Source organism: Equus quagga, unplaced genomic scaffold (assembly GCF_021613505.1).
Source record: "Equus quagga isolate Etosha38 unplaced genomic scaffold, UCLA_HA_Equagga_1.0 153_RagTag, whole genome shotgun sequence".
NCBI lineage: Eukaryota > Metazoa > Chordata > Mammalia > Perissodactyla > Equidae > Equus > Equus quagga.
In genome coordinates, this window is record NW_025796915.1 from 5578799 (window position 1) to 5600067 (window position 21269).

At 46.2% G+C, this 21269-nt stretch overlaps 1 protein-coding gene across 1 annotated transcript; it reads left to right on the forward strand.

Annotated features, from left to right (window-relative positions):
• Positions 1–587: 587 nt before the first annotated feature.
• On the forward strand, positions 588–19978 carry LOC124233056 (la-related protein 6). Its single transcript, XM_046650107.1, has 3 exons — positions 588–860; positions 14200–14410; positions 18429–19978. Exons 1-3 carry the CDS (start codon positions 661–663, stop codon positions 19494–19496), a joined length of 1479 nt encoding a protein of 492 aa, XP_046506063.1. The 5' UTR covers positions 588–660; the 3' UTR covers positions 19497–19978.
• Positions 19979–21269: the final 1291 nt, after the last annotated feature.

Here is a 21269-nt window from a genome sequence, read left to right on the forward strand (position 1 = left end):
AGTCACAGATTCTGATTCAGGAAGTCTGGATGGGCCCTTGAATCTGTTTGTCACAAGTTCAGGTAAGGCTGATGCCGCAGGTCTGGGGATCACACTTTGAGAACCACTGGTAGAGGCCATGGCGGGAAACAGGTCCCTGACCTCACAGGACACACCGTGTAGGGTGGAGATTCCGGTCATCTTGGCAGGTCAGTGGGAGAGACAAGCAGGAGGCACAGAGCCCCTTAAGCTGCGGTCTGTGCCTGCCACCCCCAGAGTCGTCCGCCAACTGAGAAGTCAGACGTGCCGCGTCCCTCCCCTCCCCGGGGCAGCCTTGAAAGTGAGCGGGCAGGAGCAGGGAGCCCCAGCACCTCCGCTCGGTCTTGGGCCCCTGGAGCAGCGGGCGCGCGTAGGCAGGACCAGGGGTCCAGGAGACCGTTCCGGCTCCAGCCTCTGGGAGAGGCGAGCAGGCGAAGCGGCCCTCCTCCTCCGTGGCCCCGCCTGCGCCGGCGCTCGGCTCGCGGCCGGGGCGGGGCGCCGCGACCCCTGTCCCTCCCGGGGCCGAGCCGCGGGCGCGCTCGCGCCGCCCCCGCCCCCTCGTCGCCGTCGCCGCCTCCCGGCTGGCTCGGCCTCGCGGCGCGGGCTTCCAGCGGCGCCGCAGTCCCCGCCGGACCGCGAGCCATGGCCCAGACCGGCGAGGAGGCGCTGCCCGGGCCCGAGACCGCGGTGCAGATCCGCGTCGCCATCCAGGAGGCGGAGGACGTGGAGGAGCTAGAGGACGAGGAGGAGAGGGCGGAGGCGCGGGGCGCGGGGGACCCGGCTCGGTATCTCAGCCCCGGCTGGGGCAGCGCCAGCGAGGAAGAGCCGAGCCGCGGGCACAGGTAGGCGCGGCGGCCCGGGCCCAGGTGGGGGCCGAACGGGAGTCCGGGGACGGCAACTCGGCGGGCAGAGCCGGCTGAATCCGCCCCGCCGCGGGGCCCCTGCTCGGGCCGGCTCACGAGTCCGGACCAGCTTTGGGCGGTCGTTGGTGCCCCGGTCCGCAGCTTTGGAACCGGGGCTGCCGACGCGGATCTGAGGGGCCTGGACGTGGGCATGCTCTGGGACCAAGGAGGAAGTCCTTCCCGGGCCATCCTCGCCATCTCTTTCCCAGGGGGAGACTCTCCTTCCGTGAGCTCACCCAAAGACCCTCCACAAAGCCCAGCCCAGCCCGGTCTTCACCTCCGAGGCTGGCCCACCGCCCAGTGAGAGTGATCCCACCTAGCCTTCACTGCCGTCGTCATCGCCCTGTCTGCTTATCAGTCCAGATGGCTGGGGGCAGGCCAAGCACAGCTGACACTTGCTGCTGGCGGATCCGAGGAGGAGCGATTCACGGTGTAGAGAGCTCTCTTGCCCTGATTTGGGATCAGTTCAGGGCTTGCTGCTTGCATCCTCCTGGCCGGGGGATTCCCATTTTCAGGCAGCCTTCCCCACCTGACTTCTATGCTTGCATCATCTTGCTGCGTTGGCATTGGGTTCCTGGGTCTGGGTAGTCTGGAGGCGGTATGGCACAAGAAACCAGCTGTCTAACCTTGCCTCTGGGCCCTGAGCGTTGTCATCAACCGGAGACCCAGTCTGTGTCCACTAGCACCCAGGCCTTTCAGGACTGTGGTTTTGCTCCTGCTGTTGAGAGAAGATACGGTATGGAGTGTCCATAGAGATGAGAGTCGGGCCATGGCAGAACTTGCAAATTCTGGGAAATGCCAGCAGGCACTCTTTCAGAGCCCTCTTTCTTCTGGGACTCTCTGCACAGGCTTTTAGCTGTCAGAGCTCTTCAGGATTATTTGCTGGTGGGCTTATATTGACTTCACTGGGAAAATACTCAACTCAAGGGCATAAGGATACCGAAGCCAGAGCCATTCCCCATCGCAGGCTGACCCTTTCCAGTGGAAAAGGTCTGGATTTAGGGACCCAGAGATTCAGGGCAGTTCAGTGGAGACGGGGCACTCAAGGAGGAAAGTCCAGCCCAACAGCTTAGAGCAGGAAAGCGGGACACAGCAGATGACATGGTAGATACAGTAGACATAGTAAACATATCCACACTTTGTATGGATGTACAAACCTCGTTCATTCATTCATTCAGCTCTGTGCTGAGTACTGAGAGTATGAAAATAATGCCTTTGTAGTATCTGACATCTCACAATCTTGAGGAGAAGGCAGCACCTGGTCAAATAATTTCAGAGGTGTGTCAAATAGCCCAGAGTGGCTTCTCCTTCTGACTTTATTTCCCTGTGACTATGGCAAATTGCTGTCCCCTATCCTGGGAGCTAAGTTTTGAGATTGTACCATTAGCAGGGATTCAAGCCCTGCTTATCTCTTGGGCCTGGAAAGATCCCCTGTGAAGATGTGGGAGAATGTGAACCTCAGTTCTGGTGGGCTGCTTGCCCCCACGCCCTGCACCCTCCCTCCAGAGCCACCCTTCTCTCCCAGCTCTGGCAGATGCAGTCTCATGGAACATTCAGTTTGAAGCATTTCCTGCTGCCCTCTGGCATTTTCTGACCCCAGAAAATCTCTGGGGCTCTTCAGGGTAGTGGTGCTGACAGAGCCCAGCGGGCAGACGTCCAGAGCATGAGGAGAATGTATCCAAGAGCAGGATCCACGCTGTCCCCTATTTGGGCCAGCCTGGCACAGCAGCGGCCACCGCCCTGTAGGAATATTTCTTGGCTCTGAAAGTCTGCAGGAGAAAGCCCAGGTTCCTAAATCTGCTTGTGGAGATGTGGCATGTACCCACCTCATCCCCTCAACCCAGTGCTTCCTTCCCTGCTTGTCTTAGCAGTTCTCACTCCCACTGCACTGACCCCTCTAGGTCCCTGAACACAGGGCGCAGTTTTGTGTCTGTGTGCCTTGGCGGTCCCACATCTAGGTTACTCTAATGGATTGGTTTCTACTCAGCCTGAAAACTTCGCTGCCTTGTCCTCACCACCCCCAATCCCTACCCCGAAGCTGGATTTGTTTCCTCCCCTTTGTGTTGCTGTAGTACTCTGTACATTTTACACCCAGCACTTACCACAGTTGTAATTCTATAGATCTGCTGCCCTCTGTGAATTCGGGGACCGTGCTTACCTGTTCTCATTGTATCCTCAGCACCCAGCGCGTGGTGGGTGCTCTGTAAATACGTGTTGAATGAATGCATGTCTGTATCGTCTCACTCACTCCGGCGAGTTGAAATATTGGTGTGTTTCTCTTCCACGAGACAGTGCCATCCTTGAAGGCAGCGACCTTGCTTAGTCCTCTCTGTATGTCCAGTACCTAGCCCAACACCTGGCTTGTCCCTGGGGGACAAGGAATAAATGGAAATAAGGAAAAATCTTTATAACCTCCAAATGTTCATTAGTCTTCTCCCTGCATCTTGCTCACCAAAAAGATGTCTTTCCTTTTATTCTCACCTTTTTAACATAAAAATTTCAAACATAAAATGTGAAAGAGTAGTACTGTGAGCATTCATATGCCCACCGTCTAGATTTAACAGTTGTTAGTATTTTGCCGTTTTTGTTTGATGGACATATAATATATACGTTTCACCCTTGAAAGTATGCTGTACACAGACTCATTATACCCTAAGCACTTCATTTAGTAGCTCTTAATGGTGATGTTCTCCCATAACACCATGGTACTGTTACTGCAATGAAGAAAGTTAATAGTCATTCCTTAGTATAATCCCTAAAATAATCTAACAGCCAAGTTCCACATTCAGGTTTTCCCCAATTGCCCCACATTGTGTTTTACAGCTGTTTCTTTTCCCCCTCCAACCAGAATCCAACCAGAATCCAATCCAGGTTGAGGCATTTGCCTGTTATCTCTCTAGAATCTTTTAACCTAGAATATTCCCACTATTTTTTTAATGCTTTGCTGTTTTGGAAATAAGAGGCCAGATGTCTTGTTGAATGTTTCACAGTTTTCATTGGTCTGATTATGTTCCCATCATCTAGTTTAACTTGCTTCTCTATATGCTATGTCTCCTGTAACTGGAAGTTAGGGCTGAGGGCTTGGTAAGATTCATTTTGGCAAGAACACTTCATAGGCAACGCCATGGACTCGTTGTTGCCTGACCTCACGCAGCTTCCACCGTTAGTGATGCTAAATTTAACCGCTTGGCTATGGTGATCTCTCCATTGTAAGGGTTCATCTTTCCTTTGCAGTTAGCAAGTAATATGAGGGCTTCTTTTGAATATTCTTTCACCAAAGCCGTCTGCCTAGTGGTTTTAGCAGGATCCATTGATGATCCTTGCCTGAGTCCGTTAGTTCACTGGGGATTACAAATTGGTGATTTTCTAATTTTATCATTCTTTGTACGTTTATTAGCTGACATTCTTCTGTAAAAGCGAGCTTTGCCCCGTCATCTGGGATTCAACAAGAGTTCCTCCTTAAGAGGCAAGCATAAATGCTTAATTGCCAGTTTTCAAAGAGAGGAGTTGGTGTAATAGTCACATCAAATAATTTAAATTGGGGGCCTCCCTTTCACTCTCTCCGATTCATGGATTTTTGTTTATTCACTTTTTTATAGTTAGTTACAATAATTATCTTTGATGCTCAAAATGTCCCTGATTTAGCAAGAGAAGCCCCTTCAAGTTGGCTTCAGATATCCTTTTAGAACATGCCCTTTGGTCTTGGAGCACGTCCTTGCTTTCTGATACCAGATATTCTAGGCTTAATTTGTGCTTTTCCTACTCCAGTCATGGGATCCAACCATTTCTACAGGAATCCTTGGTTTTTCAAACACTAGGAAGAAGGTATTTAGAAACCAAGGCCTGGAATTAAGAGTGCTAATTTCTACTGGGGCAGCATTGCTTTTAGGTCCTTTCAATAGACAGAGTTAGGAAATATATTTCTTAAAAATAAATTTGTGTTGATAATCCCAATTCAGATTTACCACTACAGGGTTTTTGCTTGACTTCTTTTATTTTTTATACTGAAAAATCTCGATTAGCTAATAACATTAACATGTTTACTTATCTTCCTTGTCTTACAGTGTGTAACAATTAGTTAAAATTATAATACTAAATATTAGTATAAATAATAAAACCACTGAGCACACCTGCTTTTCATTTAACAAACAGAAACGTCTAGGTTTCTTTCTCTCCATGATTTTTCAGGGACATTGCACAAGCAATCTTTTCCCCATTTTGGATGATGATAATGAAAGCTTCCATTTATTAATGCCAATTATATGCCAGACATGGAAGTAAGCACTTTGTATACCTTATCTCTGCTCCACACCACAAACCATATTTGGACCTGCAGAGACATCCGTTAGTTGCACTCCTTTCCCAGGCCTAGGAAATATGCCAGAAGACAGGGTTAGAGAAGAAAGTCATGGTCTCTGTAATAAATCTTTAAGAACCTGTGGGCCACCCAGACATAGCATGTGGCCTCTGCTAGTGGCATCCAAAATGTACTTGTTCCAATGATGCCTTTTCCAAAGTTGGGAACGTACTTGTGTGTGTTTGCAGTCTGTCTCTGTGAAGAACCTTTATCTTTTGAATCTACCCTCATGTTTTTATACTGCGTTATCAATTTGGTAACCTTTTTGAACCTTTTCAGATTCATTATCTTTTTCTAGAGGCAAGTCAAAAGAAAGTATACACAGATTGTACTGGACCCTAATGTTTTTCATAAATGAAGTTTTTCCCTTTGTGTTCAATATCCTCCTTGTTGCTGTCCACCATTTTCCTGGTCTTGGTGGCCAAAGCATCATATTAGACCATCTGAGGGGCAGACGGTGAGTCCAAGAAATCTTTCCTGTATTGAAAGTCATAGTGAGGAGCTCATTACTCCACCATTTAGTTTGGATATTTTCCTTCATAAGGTATCATTTGATTAGCCACTCAATTACCATATCCAAATTAGCTTGGGCTTTTGTAAGAAAAACAGCCCTGGAGATTTTATGCTGTACTTATTTCTCCAGATCATTTACAAATATGGTAAATATTTCAACGCTATCTGTGGAGCCCCGTGTCTGTTTTGAAAAGTACCCTCTTATTTCTACCCTTTGTTTTCATTTCTAGCAAGTTTATGGCTATAGCAAAAGAACTCACTACCACTCCCAGTTTACAATGCTTTATTTAAAAGGAAACAATAATGTAGATGTAAAATTCAAATGTAAAACTTTTTCAAAGTCCTCCTGAAAGGCCACTAACAACACATTCACCAGTACACATACTTTCTGTTTCAGAGAAGGGAGGGTGTCCAGAAATCTTGTGACACTTACAGGGAACTATAAGTCTTTTATTTGCTTGGAGCAAAGGATCTGAAAGGAAATAGACAGAAATGAGTCTGGAAGCTGGTTACAGCCAGATTCTAAATGAATCTGAATAAAGAGCTAAGGACTTTGGATTTTATTTAATAGGAAATAGAAAACATTGTTATTATTATTATTATTATTATTATTATTATCATTGAAGTAGAGCAGTGACATAGCTCTTTTTCAAAACTTGTAATGAGGCACGGAGTAGAAGAGGCTTAACCCAAAATCCATCAGGAGTGGGGCAGGGGCAGGTGGCAGGAGGTGGGAAGACAGAGCCCTAGAAAGGCTCTGGTTAGAAAATTTATGAAGGATGCAAGAGGGGAAAGGGATGCTAATATCTGAGAGGTGATTTAAATTCTTCCTTTAGACAATTACCCAGCCTCTCTGCCAATGAAAAGGAGCAGGCACATACCCTGTACTTCCAAGGGGGAAAAAAGGAACCAGATTCATTTCTAAAGGAACTGAATGAACTAACTGGTGACCTAGAGCTGCTAAGGTAGAGCTGGTACCTGCAGATACAGCCTTCTCCATGTAAGGCCCCTACTTAATGATCCCTGCCTGTTCACCCCAAAGTGAAGCCTGCCAGTTGGCATGCCCCACCTATGGCTATAGAGCCACCTAGGAAGAAAACCAATAGGAGTATACAGCTGCAGAGGGAACCCACACGACCCACCAAGAAAAAGCATCCCAGACCTTCATTCTTCACATTGAGTAGCTGTGGAGCATAACTCCCCACTCCTTAAATATGGACTGTGTGCAGTGACTTCCTTTCGAAGTGTATGGTATGGAAAGGGGGGCAAAGGAGTCACTTTACCGTGGAGACAGCTAACAGTCACTACCTCAGCCAGGCCATCAGGGCCAACGTCCACAGTGATCAGGCATGTTGACACTATGTACCCTGGATACCATGTGATGAGAATGGAAATTTGCATCTGTGGTCCTCTTCTCTAAAACCCCTATCACTGGTCTAATTGTGAGAAAAATATCAGACAAATCCCAAATGAAGGACATTCTACAATATACCTGACCAGTGAGTGCTCCTCAACACTGTCAAAGTCATCAAAAACCAGGACAGTCTGAGAAACCGTCACAGCCCAGAGGAGCCCAGGGACCATGATGATTAAATGTAATATGGTACCTGGATGGGGTCCTGAAACAGAACAAGGACATTGGCTAAAAACTAAGGAAATCTGAAGAAGGTATGGACTTTAGCTAATTATAATATGTCAATATTAGTTCATTAAATGAACCATACTAATGCGAGATATTAATAATAGAAGAAGCCTGGTGTGGGGTATATGGAAGCTCTCTGTAATATTTTCACAATTTTTCTGTAAATCTAAAACTATTCTAAAATAACTTTATTAAAAAAATTTGTTAACAAAGAAAAAGATGAATTGTTTACCAGTCACATGAAAAAAAATCAATGACATGAAAGTTAAATAGAAAAACTGACCCCAGAGGATACAGAAGTGACACTTTCCCAGAAGAAACAAAAAGACTGTAAAAAATGTATACTCCAGTTATTACCCTGAGAGAGAATATAAGATATTGCATCCACAAAACAAGAACAAGATGCTCTTAAAAAGGAATAATCTGAAGACATAAAAGAGTTCTTGGGGCTCAGTTCCAGTGGCGCAATGGTTAAGTTTGCTCACTTTGCTTTGGTGGCTCGGGGTTTGCAGGTTCAGACCTACACACTGCTCATCAAGCCATGCTGTGGCAGCAACCCTCATACAAAATAGAGGAAGACTGGCACAGATGTTAGCTTGGGGACAATCTTCCTCAAACAAAAAGAGGAAGATTGGCAACAGATGTTAGCTCAGGGCCAACCCTCCTCACCAAAAAAAAAAAAAAAAAAAAAAAAAGAGTTCTTAGGGAATAAATAAATAATTACTAAAATTAAGAACGTCACAAGGGAAGGTTGGAAGATAATGTCAGGGAAATCTCTTACCGTGTAAATCAAAGACAGAGGCAAAGACAGACAATATGAAAGAAAAGGTCAGAGACAGAGATCAATCCAACTGGTCGGTCAACTAATAGGACTTTAAGAAAGAAATGAAATCTTAGCAAATGCCTTTGCCCTGCAGTGAACAACGTTTACATAGTCGCAAATAAATGCAGCTGATTGGCTTTCAACTTTTAGTATCTATAGGCAAAACATGGAAGATTAGTACAGAATAGGATGTAAATATTATGAACTGTGACAGAAAGAAATAAAGGTACCTCTGATAGAATTTGGAAGATTGGAAATGGAAGAACAGGAAGGATGAAGGAAATGAAGGAAAAGGTAGGGTGATAATATGCACATCATAGGTAGTGAGGAATTGAGAAATATTATTTAATGTTGGTGGAATAAGAAACAGTTTTAAGTGTAATATTTAAAATAAAATAGACGCTAATAGAAACACCAAAAATAACATAAAAATTTTAAAAATTGGACGAAGAGGCTTTGGGAGATGAGTGACCCCAAATCCTCATCTTCTATAATAGGACATGAATAGAGAATGTCTAAGATTGGCAAGTGAGAAATAGAGCTATGAGCATATTTTCTAGAACTATAAGGCAACCGCCATGAGAAGGAAATAGTTGAGCAGAGGTTACCTCTAGGGAGGAGAGGTGGAGCGGGGAATTGTTGCTTTCTTTATAAGTTCTCTACTATTTTATTTTAGTTTTTGCTATGTATATGTATTACTTTAATTTTTAAGATTCATTTTTGATGAGCTATTAATAGTGTCCAAGGGAGAAGTAATGAGGACAGTTGGAATGGAAAAGAGAACAGATGGGAGACACCGCAGAATAAAATCAACACTTGATAACTGACTCCATGTAGGGACATCACAGAGGGCTAAAAGATGCATCTTAGGTTTTGAGTGTAAATGCAGAGAAGAGTGAATAGGAAAAGTCGTTGGTGGGGCAATTTGGGAGGGAAGATATGTAGTTTTTACAGGACGGTTGTAATTGACAAAAAGTTGCCGATATTTATATTTAAAAAGATCTAAACTTCTTTAATGTTTGTAAAGGATACAGGGTCTCTTTTGTTCAGAGGCTGTTACACGAACCAGGAAACAATGTAGCATGCTCCCAACTGTGAACCGGGCTTTGCTGCTCTTCCAAGACTCCCCTTTGGAGATGCACAGTTGCTGCTGAGGGCACCCATGCAGAGGGAGGGATCCTCTGGGTGCAAGAAGCTCATCTCTGCCCTCACATAAGGGTTTTGTATTACCCATCTGTGCTGGCCTCTCTGGCCACCTGCCTGTCTGTTCACTGAGTGCAAATAACTGATAGAGAGTCACCCTCTGAACCCATTATGGATTATTTATTATGGACTGTGAGACTGCAAAAGGAAGATGAGCTTCCCAGATGGAATGTCTCTGAGTAGACCCAAGCTTCAGTCCTACCTGAGGTCAAGTTCTGCAGAAGGCGATAGTTCAATTCTGGACATTTAAATTTGAAGCAATATCAGGCTATCCAAGTGGAAAGGTCAGGCAGGCAATTAGGAATTGAGGACTGGAGCTCAGGAGTGAGAGAAGGATGGAGGGGTGGGAGGAGAAGCAGATTTGAATTGGGTGAGCTCACCAGGGGCTCAAGTTTAGAGGTTGGCAGGGGATAAAGAGTCAAGGATAGGTCCTTGGGGAATACCCACATTTAGAAATGGGAGGAGAAAGAGGAGACTGAAAAGGCGCTTAAATAGGAAGAAGAATCAGACAAGAGCAAGTCACAGAAGCCTGGGGGAGGGGTATCAAGAAGAAAGTGGTCAACAGTGTGTCATCCTGCAGTGGCGGCAGAGGACCAAGAAGGAGAAGAGGCAGCTAGTTATGGCAAACAGATTCTTTGGGGGATGTCCAGACTCATAGAACAAGCATAGGGGGAGGGAGGGCTGTGCCCGAGGGAGGTCTGGGCAAGTCTGATTGGATGAACTTCATTTTCTCCATCAAGTCTGAGATGGAATCATCTGCAGAGTGTCAAGTCTCCCCATGGCCAACTTTGGGAAGAATGGGAGGCTCTAGACTGGGCATCGGAGAAAGTGAGCAGTTACATCGCCTTCCTTCCATTATGTTTTGTTTATGAGTTTACCTTTTATAATAGCATCAACTGGTCTAGTTTGGAAGTGGGACTTACTGGTCTGTGGGTCCCTTTGATAGTCTGGTCACCTCTGATATACTACCATTTGTAGTAAGTTAGACGATTTTGCTAACATCCCTGAGTCCACCCAGAACTCTTCACTGGTCGTTATCGCACGCCTCATTCCATCTTCTGCTCTGTATTGTCATCCTTGTGTGCTGGCCTCAGAATTTCCTATGCATTTGTAGTTATTTTATCTGGTGTGGTCAATCTATGTGTTGTAACTACTATTTAGGGTGTAAACTTTCTCTATAAAGTGAAAATTTATTCTTTCTGTCTTGCTTCTCCTTTTTCATTCCATTGATTATCCCACTGACACTTTTCCTTTGGCATGTTTTGAGGACCTCTTTTCTCATTGTAATGTTACTATCCTAATATTTGGCTGTAAGTAATAGAAAACCCAACTAACAAGTGAATTAAACAAATAGGATTTTCTCTTGCTCATGTAATTAGAAATCTTCAGGTAGGTAGTTAGAGGAATTGGTTCAGCAACTTGGTAATGTCAGAGTCAATAATGTCAATAAATCAGGCCAAGCTGGTTTATTGGCCTTTTCCTTAGGGCAATAAAATAGCTGCTACAGCTCCAACCATCACATCCACACTCAAAACAGATAAAAGGGAAAGGGGCAGGGACAAAAGAGTTTCACTTGTGTGTTATTGGCCATAACATGACAAATGGCTACCAACTGGAAGAGATACTAGGAAAGTGTGTATTTAGTTTTTTTATAGCCTCTATAGTAAAGGAAGGCAAGTGAGAAAGAGTTCGATATTAGATGTTGGATGAGTCAGACTAATGTCCGCCACAGCTACCTTTTAGGGACTTCTAAAATAATCAGCTTACCTAATGTTTTAGTTGCATTTGACCTGTTATATCTTTTGGGCTACCTTAATATATCCCTTTAGTTTATCATCCCATTTTTAAAAGACTTTTTAAAAAACATGCTTTTAAGGTTAGACTCTCAGATCATTTTTTTTTCTTCAGTACACATTAGTCTTGGGACATCAGTAAGGTATTTTTAAAAACCATTTCCAGGCTGTCTACAGGCAAATAACTAAAAACTTCATTCCCTTTTTTTTTGAGGATGATCAGCCCTGAGCTAACATCCACCCCCAATTCTCCTCTTTTTGCTGAGGAAGACTGGCCCTGAGCTTACATCTGTGCCCATCTTCCTCTACTTTATATGTGGGACGCCTGCCACAGCATGGCTTGACAAGCGGTGTGTAGGTCCACGCCTGGGATCTGAACCGGTGCACCCTGGGCCGCCAAAGTGGAACATGCAAACTTAACTCCTGCACCACCAGGCTGGCCCCTAAAACTTCATTTTTTAAATCGACCAGTGCCAATATTTTATGCTAATTATAGTTTCTGAATTTTAAAAATTGTGAGAGATTTATGTAGTGTTTTCTCTCCTGCCAGAATATTTACTCTTTATTCTCATTTTGACTCTTCCACAATTGCTTTTTTTGGTGGGGGGTTGGGGGGAGGGTTGAAAGCCAGTGAATTTTGCTGGAGTTGAAGGACATTCATGTACGTGCCTTTTCCCGCTTTAAACTGTCAAGTAATAGCTCACCTTTACTTTCCAAGCCTCTCTCTCTTTTTTAATTGGTTGCTTCTTTTATTTAAGAGCTTAATCCCAAACCAAGGAAATGGTAACAGTTTGCTTCTTTATAAAGGAAACACAGTGTGCATGTAAGCATGCATACTTCTTATGTGAAAAGGCTCCTTTTAAGAAAAATTTTTAATTGTGGTAAAATACACATAACATAAAATCTGTCATCTTAACCATCATTAAGTGTGCAGTTCAGTGACATTAACTACATTCACATTGTTGTGCAACCACCATCCATCTCCAGAATTTCCTCTCTCCCACCTGGAACTCTGTACCCATTTCACAACTGCCCATTCACCCATCCCCCACCCCCTGGTAACCGCCATCTACTTTCTGTCTCTATGAGTTTAACAATTCTAGATACCTCATATGAGTGGAATCATACAGTGTTTATCTTTTTGTGACTGACTTATTTCACTTAGCATAGTGTCCTCAGGGTTCATCCATGTTGGAGCCTGTGTCAAAATTTCCTTTTTGAGGCTGAATCTTGTTCCGTTGTATGTATGCACCACATTTTGTGTATCCATTCATCTGCCAGTGGACACCTGGATTACTTCCACCTTGTGGCTACTGTGAACAATGCTGCTGTGAACTTTCTGAGCCTTTTTGGGAGCCAGGCAAGTTCTCCCCACAGAGTAGAAGCACACTGGGTGCTTTCGGTGGACCGGGTGTGTGTGTCTGTCCCAGACGAAGCTCTTTCTGCTCAGAACACGTTAATGGAGGCTCCGGGTCTGATGGCCATGTTATTAGAAATTAAGCAGTTATTTTTTTTCTGGAAGTAATTTTTAACCAATTCTTTTTATTGAATAATATGTATAGTATTTGTATAATACCTAATTTTAATTTGGTCATTAAATGTATAAAAGAGAACTCACCTTTGATAACTTGTAATAATTGTGTCAACTATGATGTGGATAATGACAAATTCTCTAAATATTTATGGTTTTGAAATTTTTATAATCTCTTTATGAAAGATTGGCCTTCTTACAGAAGTTTTGCCCAGGATTTCTCTGGCTTCTTCTCATGTCCTCTTGTTCTCAGGGAGGGGGAGGAGAAGTCTGTGCAGGTGGAGCTGCTGGAAGGCATGGGTTTCGTTCAGAAGGGCCCCAGTGAGTGGGGTTGTTTGCAGATTCCATGGCAGGGTCCCAACAGAAGGTGGAAGGTGTTATGTATATTGGCTTTGGAGACAGAAAAGTTGTGTTTGAATACTAGATCTGCCTCATAGGAATGAGCAAATGAGTGTATCTGTCACTTATTGAGCTCTGAGGGTATACCAGGCACTCTTCTGGATATCTCATGTATTAACTCATTTAATCTTCACAGCAGTCCTCTCGGGGGACTGACTATCATGATTCGCATTTACAGATAATGGGGCTGAGGTGTGGCAGTGGAGTTCTTGCTTAAGTTGACTCAGTTAATAATTGGTGGTGCTAGGATTCAAACCCAGGCAGACTAACTCTAGAATTGGGGCTCTTAGTTACTGTACTAAACTGTCTTTGAGAAATTGGGATTTGAGGGTTGGAGTAGGGAGGGAAGAAAAAGAAGGTATGTGAAAAGCATCCTGTCATTGGCAGAGCAGCACATAAACGTTAGGAGAGGGCGTTATTATTTTACTGATTCTCCTTGTTAAAAACTGATTTCTTAGCTGGTTAGAGGCAGAACCTATCCCCTTGTGGCTGTGTGATCGCCACCTCTGAGCAGTGCAGTTCAGGGGTGACCCGTGCAGTGTCCTAGGGCTGTGACGAGCTCCCACAAACTGGGTGGCTTAGAGCCGCAGAAGTGTGTTGTCTCCCAGTTCTGCAGGTGGGAAGTCCGAAAGCAAGGTGTCAGCAGGCGCGTGCTCCCTCTCAAGGTGCTGCTGGGAACGACCTGATCCAGGCCTCTCCGCTTCTTCTGGTGGTTTGCTGGCAGTCTTTGACATTCCTTGACTTCCACATCACCCCGATCTCTGGCTTCATTTCACACGGCATTCCCCTGGTGTGCGTGTGTCTCCAGATTTCCCCTTTATATAAGACCCCCGTCATATTAGATTAGGGCCCACCCTGCTCTGGTATGGCCTCATCTTTATCTAATGACATCTGCAAGACCCTCTTTCCACATTAGCCCACATTCTGAGGTACAGGAGGTTGGGACTTCAACATTGAGGGGGAAATTTGGGAGGAAACAGTTCAACCCATAACACCCGGTGTCTCCTTCTGGTCTCAGTGGTGCCACGACTAGTGGGGGCGAGAATGAGCGTGAAGACCTGGAACAGGAGTGGAAGCCCCCGGACGAGGAGTTAATCAAGAAGCTGGTGGATCAGATCGAATTCTACTTTTCTGACGAAAACCTGGAGAAGGATGCCTTCCTGCTAAAGCATGTGAGGAGGAACAAGCTGGGATATGTGAGCGTCAAGCTACTCACGTCCTTCAAAAAGGTGAGGCTTCCTTCTCTGAAGCTGCCTCGAGGATTTCAACAGTGCTTTGGGTTGGGGTTCTAAATGTTTTCACCCCCTTGAAACGTGATGGCGAGTGATTTTTTATTTCCTCTGAGGCCTAAAAAATGATCAAGACAAGGGATTTGGGATTGTTATTAAGAATGTCCTCCCACACTATTAAAAGGGTCCTGGGTGTTGGGACACATCTCAGCCTGTGGCGGTTATGAAATTATATTGCTCGTTCTTGGTAAAGTTCAGGCACTCTTGCCAGGCAAGTGGGTGGCCAAGAGGATTTGTGCCAGGACAAGGGGACTCAGTGGCCTTGAGAGACACCTACCAGGCCTAGAATTTTATCAAATCCAAGTTTTTCATTTGTCAAGTTGGATAAATAAGAGGAGGAAGGAGTGCCCGGAGCTCTGGGAGATGAGCCTTCTCCAAGACTCCAGCAGCCGCTGCTGTGTAATGCCGCTATCTATATGATGGAGATGTGGCATGTCTAATGAGTGCAGCCTTTGGGCAGCAGACCGCATGTCCCTGCTACGTACAGATCCAGCACTGGGCTGTGAATTCCCTGCTTCTGCAGGAGTTGACGGGTCAGTTGGAGTAAGAACTCTCTCTCCCTTGGGGGAAGTATATTTACTAGAATGGAAAAGCACCACACGGCCTGTTGCATAACGGGATGTGTAACGAATGGGTCCCAGCCAAGTCGCCTGTGCACTTTGTCAGAGAGCACTGGAGCAGAGCTTTTCTCCTGCAGCTCTTCTCTGCCCCACCACCGTTATACTCTGCCCTCTTCTCTTGCTCTCTTTTCTTTATTCATTCATCAAACATATTCATTCCATAGGCTGAGTGCTGTGTTAAGCACAGGATATACAAAATGAATATGGCATTCCCTCTGCCCTTGAAAAGTCCAATAAAGGAGAGAGATCAGTGAAGGATTACAATATGACCAGAGACAGGACTACAAAAGAAAGAGCAAAGTACTGTTAGGAGCTAGTTGATGAGAGCAACTAACCCTGCCTGGAGAATTGAGAAGGCTTCCCAGAAGTGGTGACATTGAAATAGGATCTTGGAGGATGAGTGGGAGTTTTCGAGGTGCTGGAGAAGGGAGGGGGCATTTCGTGTTGTAAATGAAAAACGTACTCTTCCTCCTGTGTCTCTCCTTTCCTCTCACCCCACCGCCACACTCTCAACACTTCTGACACCTGATGTATGGGGCTTTTTTTCCTCACAACAAGCAATTCTCTGTGACACCAGGTGGGTATCCTACAATTTAACTCAATTCTGACACTGTGTACGTGGAGATAGCGTCAGATCCCACAGGGTAAGGGCTCAGTCCCACAAGACTGCCCTCCACTTCAGATGTCAGTGACAAGTAGTGGGTCCCCAGGTTACCCACAACTTCTGTCCACCTTGGCTACAAATAGGAGGTTCCCATGACCTCCTGTCCATTGGATTCACTTATGTGTTAGAGTGGCCCACAGAACTCAGGGAAATATTTACTTGCATTCATCATTTTATTAAAGGATATGATAAAAGATACAGGTGAACAGCCAGATGAAGAGATACCTAGGGCGAGGTCTGGGAGGGTGCTGAGTGCAGGAGCTTCTGTCGCTGTGGAGCTGGAGTGCTGGAAGCTCTCCGAACCCTCTGCTATTGGGATTTTTATGGAGGCATCCTCATGTAGGCATCGTCAATCCTTAACTCCATTTCCGGCCCCTCTCCCCTCTCTGGAGGATGAGCTGTGGAGCTGAAAATTCCAAGCTTCTAATCATGGCTTGGTCTTTCTGGTGACCAGCCCCCATCCAGGAGCTATCCAGGAGCTCACCCAGAGTCACCTCATTAGAACAAAAGATGCTTCTAGTGTTCTTATCACTTAGGAATTTACAAAGATTTCAGGAGCTCAGTGCCAGGAATGGGGACAAAGACCAAATATATATATATATATTTCTTATTACAAATCACAACATCACACATGTCCAGAGAGCAATGAGAAGCCCTCACGTGAAAAGTGTTTGTGGGGGACCCCAAAGTGAAGCAACCAGTGGAATCATCCTACATACTCCTTTATTCCCCCCAGGAACCCTAAGACGCAGCCCGATTCTCTTTCCTTTTTGAGCTGCCACTTAGGGATCTGCTTAGGAGGGTTCTCCTCTGTTGAAAACTGGCTGCAGAGTAGACACAGACTCCCCACCTCCGGAATGAGAGCAAAGGCCCTTTTCATCCTAAGGGCTTTCGTGCTCATCATAATAGGAAACATGTATGACAAAGGTAACAAACTGGGGAATTACTGTTGCTGAACATCTGCCAGAGGTCTTCAAGTAATTGCACAGAGACTGCAGCTCCCTGGTCCCTCTTATTCAGTGGTGCCTGGACACTCCTTCTCAAGGCTCACAGACACAGGCCTGGGATGCTCAGACTAGAGCCGGGGTTTCCCCGGGGACCTACCTCCTGCCTCTGGAGCGGGGCTGGGTCCTTGCCAGAGCCTGCTTCTCTCTTGATTGGACGTGGTCTTCCACCAGCTTCTCCAGCCCTGAGAAGGCAGCACTGGCCTTCCCCGGAGCACTCATTGCTCAGGCTTCGGGCTTAGCTGGCAGCTTTTCTTCCTCTCCTGAGCACTCCCTCCCTGACTGGTTTTGGAGAAGGCTGCCCATGTTTCCCACCCAGAGAGCCACTGCTTGGGTTTCCCACAGCCTGGCACTGACCCACAGTCATCATCTTCACCCTTTCTGGATCTCGACTTGACTCTGTCCACCTGACATCTGACACTTTGCCTGGACCTGCCCTCTTCTGCCCTCGGCCCATGTCACAATTATCAGCCCACTGATTCCGTGTGGAGGTGACTCGTGGTTCCTGCACCCTAAGGCCAAATCTTGGCCATTTCACCCAGAGGCCACAGGCTAGAGTGGACAGTGGCCTCTCCCGAGGAGCCTCCCTGTACTGCTAATAGCTCTGCCAGCGTTCCCCCCTGCCACCCTGTTAGTGAGCCCTCCCTTCTTGAGTTCTGGGAGGTTCCTGTTGTGGTCCCAGGGTTCCTCTGCAGAGCAACTGCATTGGCCTGGCCCCAGAGGACACAGGGTGATCTCGCCATTCCTGGCTCGGGTTACACACCCCGCCCACCTCCACCGTTTCTTTGGGATGACTCATTCTCCCTGGCATTCCCTTCACCGGAAGTGGGCCTCTCGAAAATTACTGTTTTATAATATAAATACAGCTTTCATATACTGCAACATTGATACACACAGTTTCCACTAAGGGAGGAAGAGGGAGGGACCATTTCATCATTCTCCGTGAGGTCCAAGTTGGATTTAATTCCAAGTTGAAATAGTCCACATCATTTTCAGGGCATATTCCAATGAAATATGAAAAATCTTTTGGAACCTTCTCTGTATCAAATGCATAAATGAAGAAATCCAACTTCAGAGAAGCCTTTCAATGTTAAAATCTCTGAGTTCTGTCAAAATGATAGCAATATTTGAAATAATGACAGCACATACTATCTATTGAGTACTCGCTGTGAGCTAGACACTGTGCTAAGTTTTATGTGTATAATGTGTGTCTGGATGTATACATTTATTTATTCATTTAATCCTCACGACAGCTGTACGAGATAGGCACTATTAACATCTCCATTTTACAGATGAGGAAGTCGAGGCACCATGAGGTTAAATAACTCTTCAGGTCTTACTGCCAGTTGGAGGTGGCCTTGACTTGTGTATCCAACAGCCTTGTTCCAGAGGCTGCAGGTTTACCTTATAAACTTGCACAGAATAGAATATTTCCGTTACCGCGGAAAGTTCTGTTGGACAGTGCTGCTCTGCAGCGTGCTGCCTTGTTTGAAGTTGTAGAAAGTGTTTGTTCACCCATTCATTCACTAGGTTTTTGAGTGTGTACACACACCAAGTATGATTCTAGATACCAGTGTTACTGGGGTAAGGCAAGGAGGGAGGGTGATTCTAGAGGACGTGGACAGACAAGGACAATAGGTACCATTTCAGATTTGCTTTATGTTCTTCAGGTGAAACACCTTACACGGGACTGGAGAACCACAGCCCATGCCTTGAAGTACTCAGTGACCCTTGAGTTGAATGAGGACCACCGGAAGGTGAGGAGGACCACCCCTGTCCCACTCTTCCCCAATGAGAACCTCCCCAGCAAGATGCTCCTGGTCTATGATCTCTACCTGTCCCCCAAGCTGTGGGCCCTGGCCACCCCCCAGAAGAATGGAAGGGTGCAGGAGAAGGTGATGGAACACCTGCTCAAGCTCTTTGGCACCTTTGGAGTCATCTCGTCCGTGCGGATCCTCAAACCCGGGAGAGAGCTGCCCCCTGATATCCGGAGGATCAGCAGCCGGTACAGCCAGGTGGGGACCCAAGAGTGCGCCATTGTGGAGTTTGAGGAGGTGGAAGCCGCCATCAAAGCCCATGAGTTCATGGTGACAGAATCTCAGGGTAGGGAGAACATGAAAGCTGTCCTGATTGGTATGAAGCCACCCAAAAAGAAACCTCCCAAAGACAAGAACCAGGAAGAGGAGCCCACTGTGAGCATCCACCTGAACAAGTCCCTAAACAAGAGGGTTGAGGAGCTTCAGTACATGGGTGACGAGTCTTCTGCCAACAGCTCCTCTGACCCCGAGAGCAATCCCACATCCCCTATGGCTGGCCGGCGACATGTGGTCGCCAACAAGCTCAGCCCTTCTGGCCACCAGAATCTCTTTCTGAGCCCGAATGCCTCCCCGTGCTCGAGTCCTTGGAGCAGCCCCTTGGCTCAACGCAAAGGTGTTTCCAGAAAATCCCCACTGGCCGAGGAAGGTAGGCTGAACTCTAGTGCCAGTCCTGATATCTTTCGCAAGTGCATGGATTATTCCTCTGACAGCAGTGTCACTCCCTCTGGCAGCCCCTGGGTTCGGAGGCGTCGCCAAGCCGAGATGGGTTCACAGGAGAAGAGTCCTGGAGCAAGTCCCCTGCTCTCTCGGAAGATGCAGACTGCAGATGGGTTACCTGTGGGGGTGCTCAGGTTGCCCAGAGGCCCTGACAACACCAGAGGATTCCATGGTGGACACGAGAGGAGCAGGGCCTGTGTATAAATACCTTCTATTTTTAATACCAGCTCCATTGAAAACCACCTTTGTTTTCAAGGTTCTGACAAATACCTGGCATGACATACAATGAAACTAAGTCCCCTTTGAAAGATTTTCTATACCTGTAGACCTCTTAATTTATATATTTGTAATGTATATAATTGTCTGGTATGCTGTGGTTTTAAGACCATCTTCTAGATCAGAACACCCATTCCTCCCAGCATGACCATTATTTTGATGATGCCCGATGTGTGTGAATGTCACGGCTCTTCAGGGCTGTGGGACAGAGGCTCTCGAGGGAAGGCCTGGCAGTGGACCTCTTCTTTGGGGCAGGGTTCTTCCCTGTGGTGACTGAGCTGTCCTCAGTCGGCCATGCAAAGGCTTCCTGAGAGCCCAGAGTTCTGTTGTGCAATGGCGACTGCCTAAGCCGTGGTGTCTTGTAGGACCAAATGTATGTTTCCTGTCAAGTGAATAAATAATAAAACACCCGCCTGGGAGTGCTGGCTCTGAAGTCATAGACTGTGCCTGACAAAAGTCTGTGCTCATCTGACAAGCCTGTGGACAGAGTGTCATGAGCCCCTGAGGAACTTAACAGAGACACGTTTCTTGAATGTGCCCTCGGGCAGCTGTGGGGCTCTCCTTCGGGCTCTTGGCAGCCTGAGAGGTGGGCCGACTTTGTGCAGTTGTTAGAACACCACATCTGTCATCATGATGAATCATACCACGTGAAGGCAGCTTAGTATAAACCAAGTCCTCTAGGTATGGTCCCCAGACCAGCAGCATTGACATCACCTGGGGACGTGTTAGAAAAGCAAATTCTCAGGCCCTGTCCCAGGACTACTGAATCAGAAACTCTGGGAGAGGGGCCTGGAATCTGGATTTTAACCAGCCCTCCAGGTGATCCTGATGCACTCTAGGATTTGAGAACCACTGGGACAGACAAGGGTTGTGGGACTTGAGGTGAGACAGTTGGACTCCCATATCCCCGCTAACTAGTTCTGTGACCTTAGAAAAGGTCAGCCTCGTTGTCTCCCTGCAAAGTACTTCGTCTTGATGTCAGTGTCCGGAATGCAGTTGGCCCACCGTAAATGTTAGCTCCTTTTCTTTGGGTTAATGCCCATTATCGTTGGAAGCTGCCTTGGTAGGGCAAAAAGAGTGCTGGCCTAGATTCCGGTGTTGGCTTATCTGCTCACTATTTAGGTGAATTTAGGCAAGTCACGTTTAATGGAATTTGTTAATAATTATTGAACAGTGATTAGATTCCAGGGACTATGCTGTGAGTTTTCCATGCATTTCCATGCACAACCACGCTGGAAAGGTTCAGAGGTTATCTCTGGTGGGTAACTAACTCCTCGAAGGTTTAATAGCTAGATGGTGGAGCTGGCTTAGACCTAGCAGTCTGGCTCCAGATTCCACACTCTTAACCATCAGATGGTACTTGGCATCTCTGAACCTCACCATCCACATTCTAAAAAGAAGCAACCACAAAAGGTGCTAATATTTATTCGGCACCTCCTGTGTGCTAGGCGTTTTGCTAGACATTCTTCCATTTGTCTTATCAGTGCCCCATAAGGTTAATACCCCTAAGGTTATACCAGTTTTACTCATGAAGCTGCTGAGGTAGGAGAATACCCCAAGCCATTGTGAAAACAGAAAAAGATAGTGTATTTTATATTATACAGTTCCATACAAATTAGCAGGTGGTTATTATCTGGTTAGTAAGATAGTGTGTCCCTGAAGACCCAGAAGAATTCCTACTAACTGGCAAATGCCTCCAGG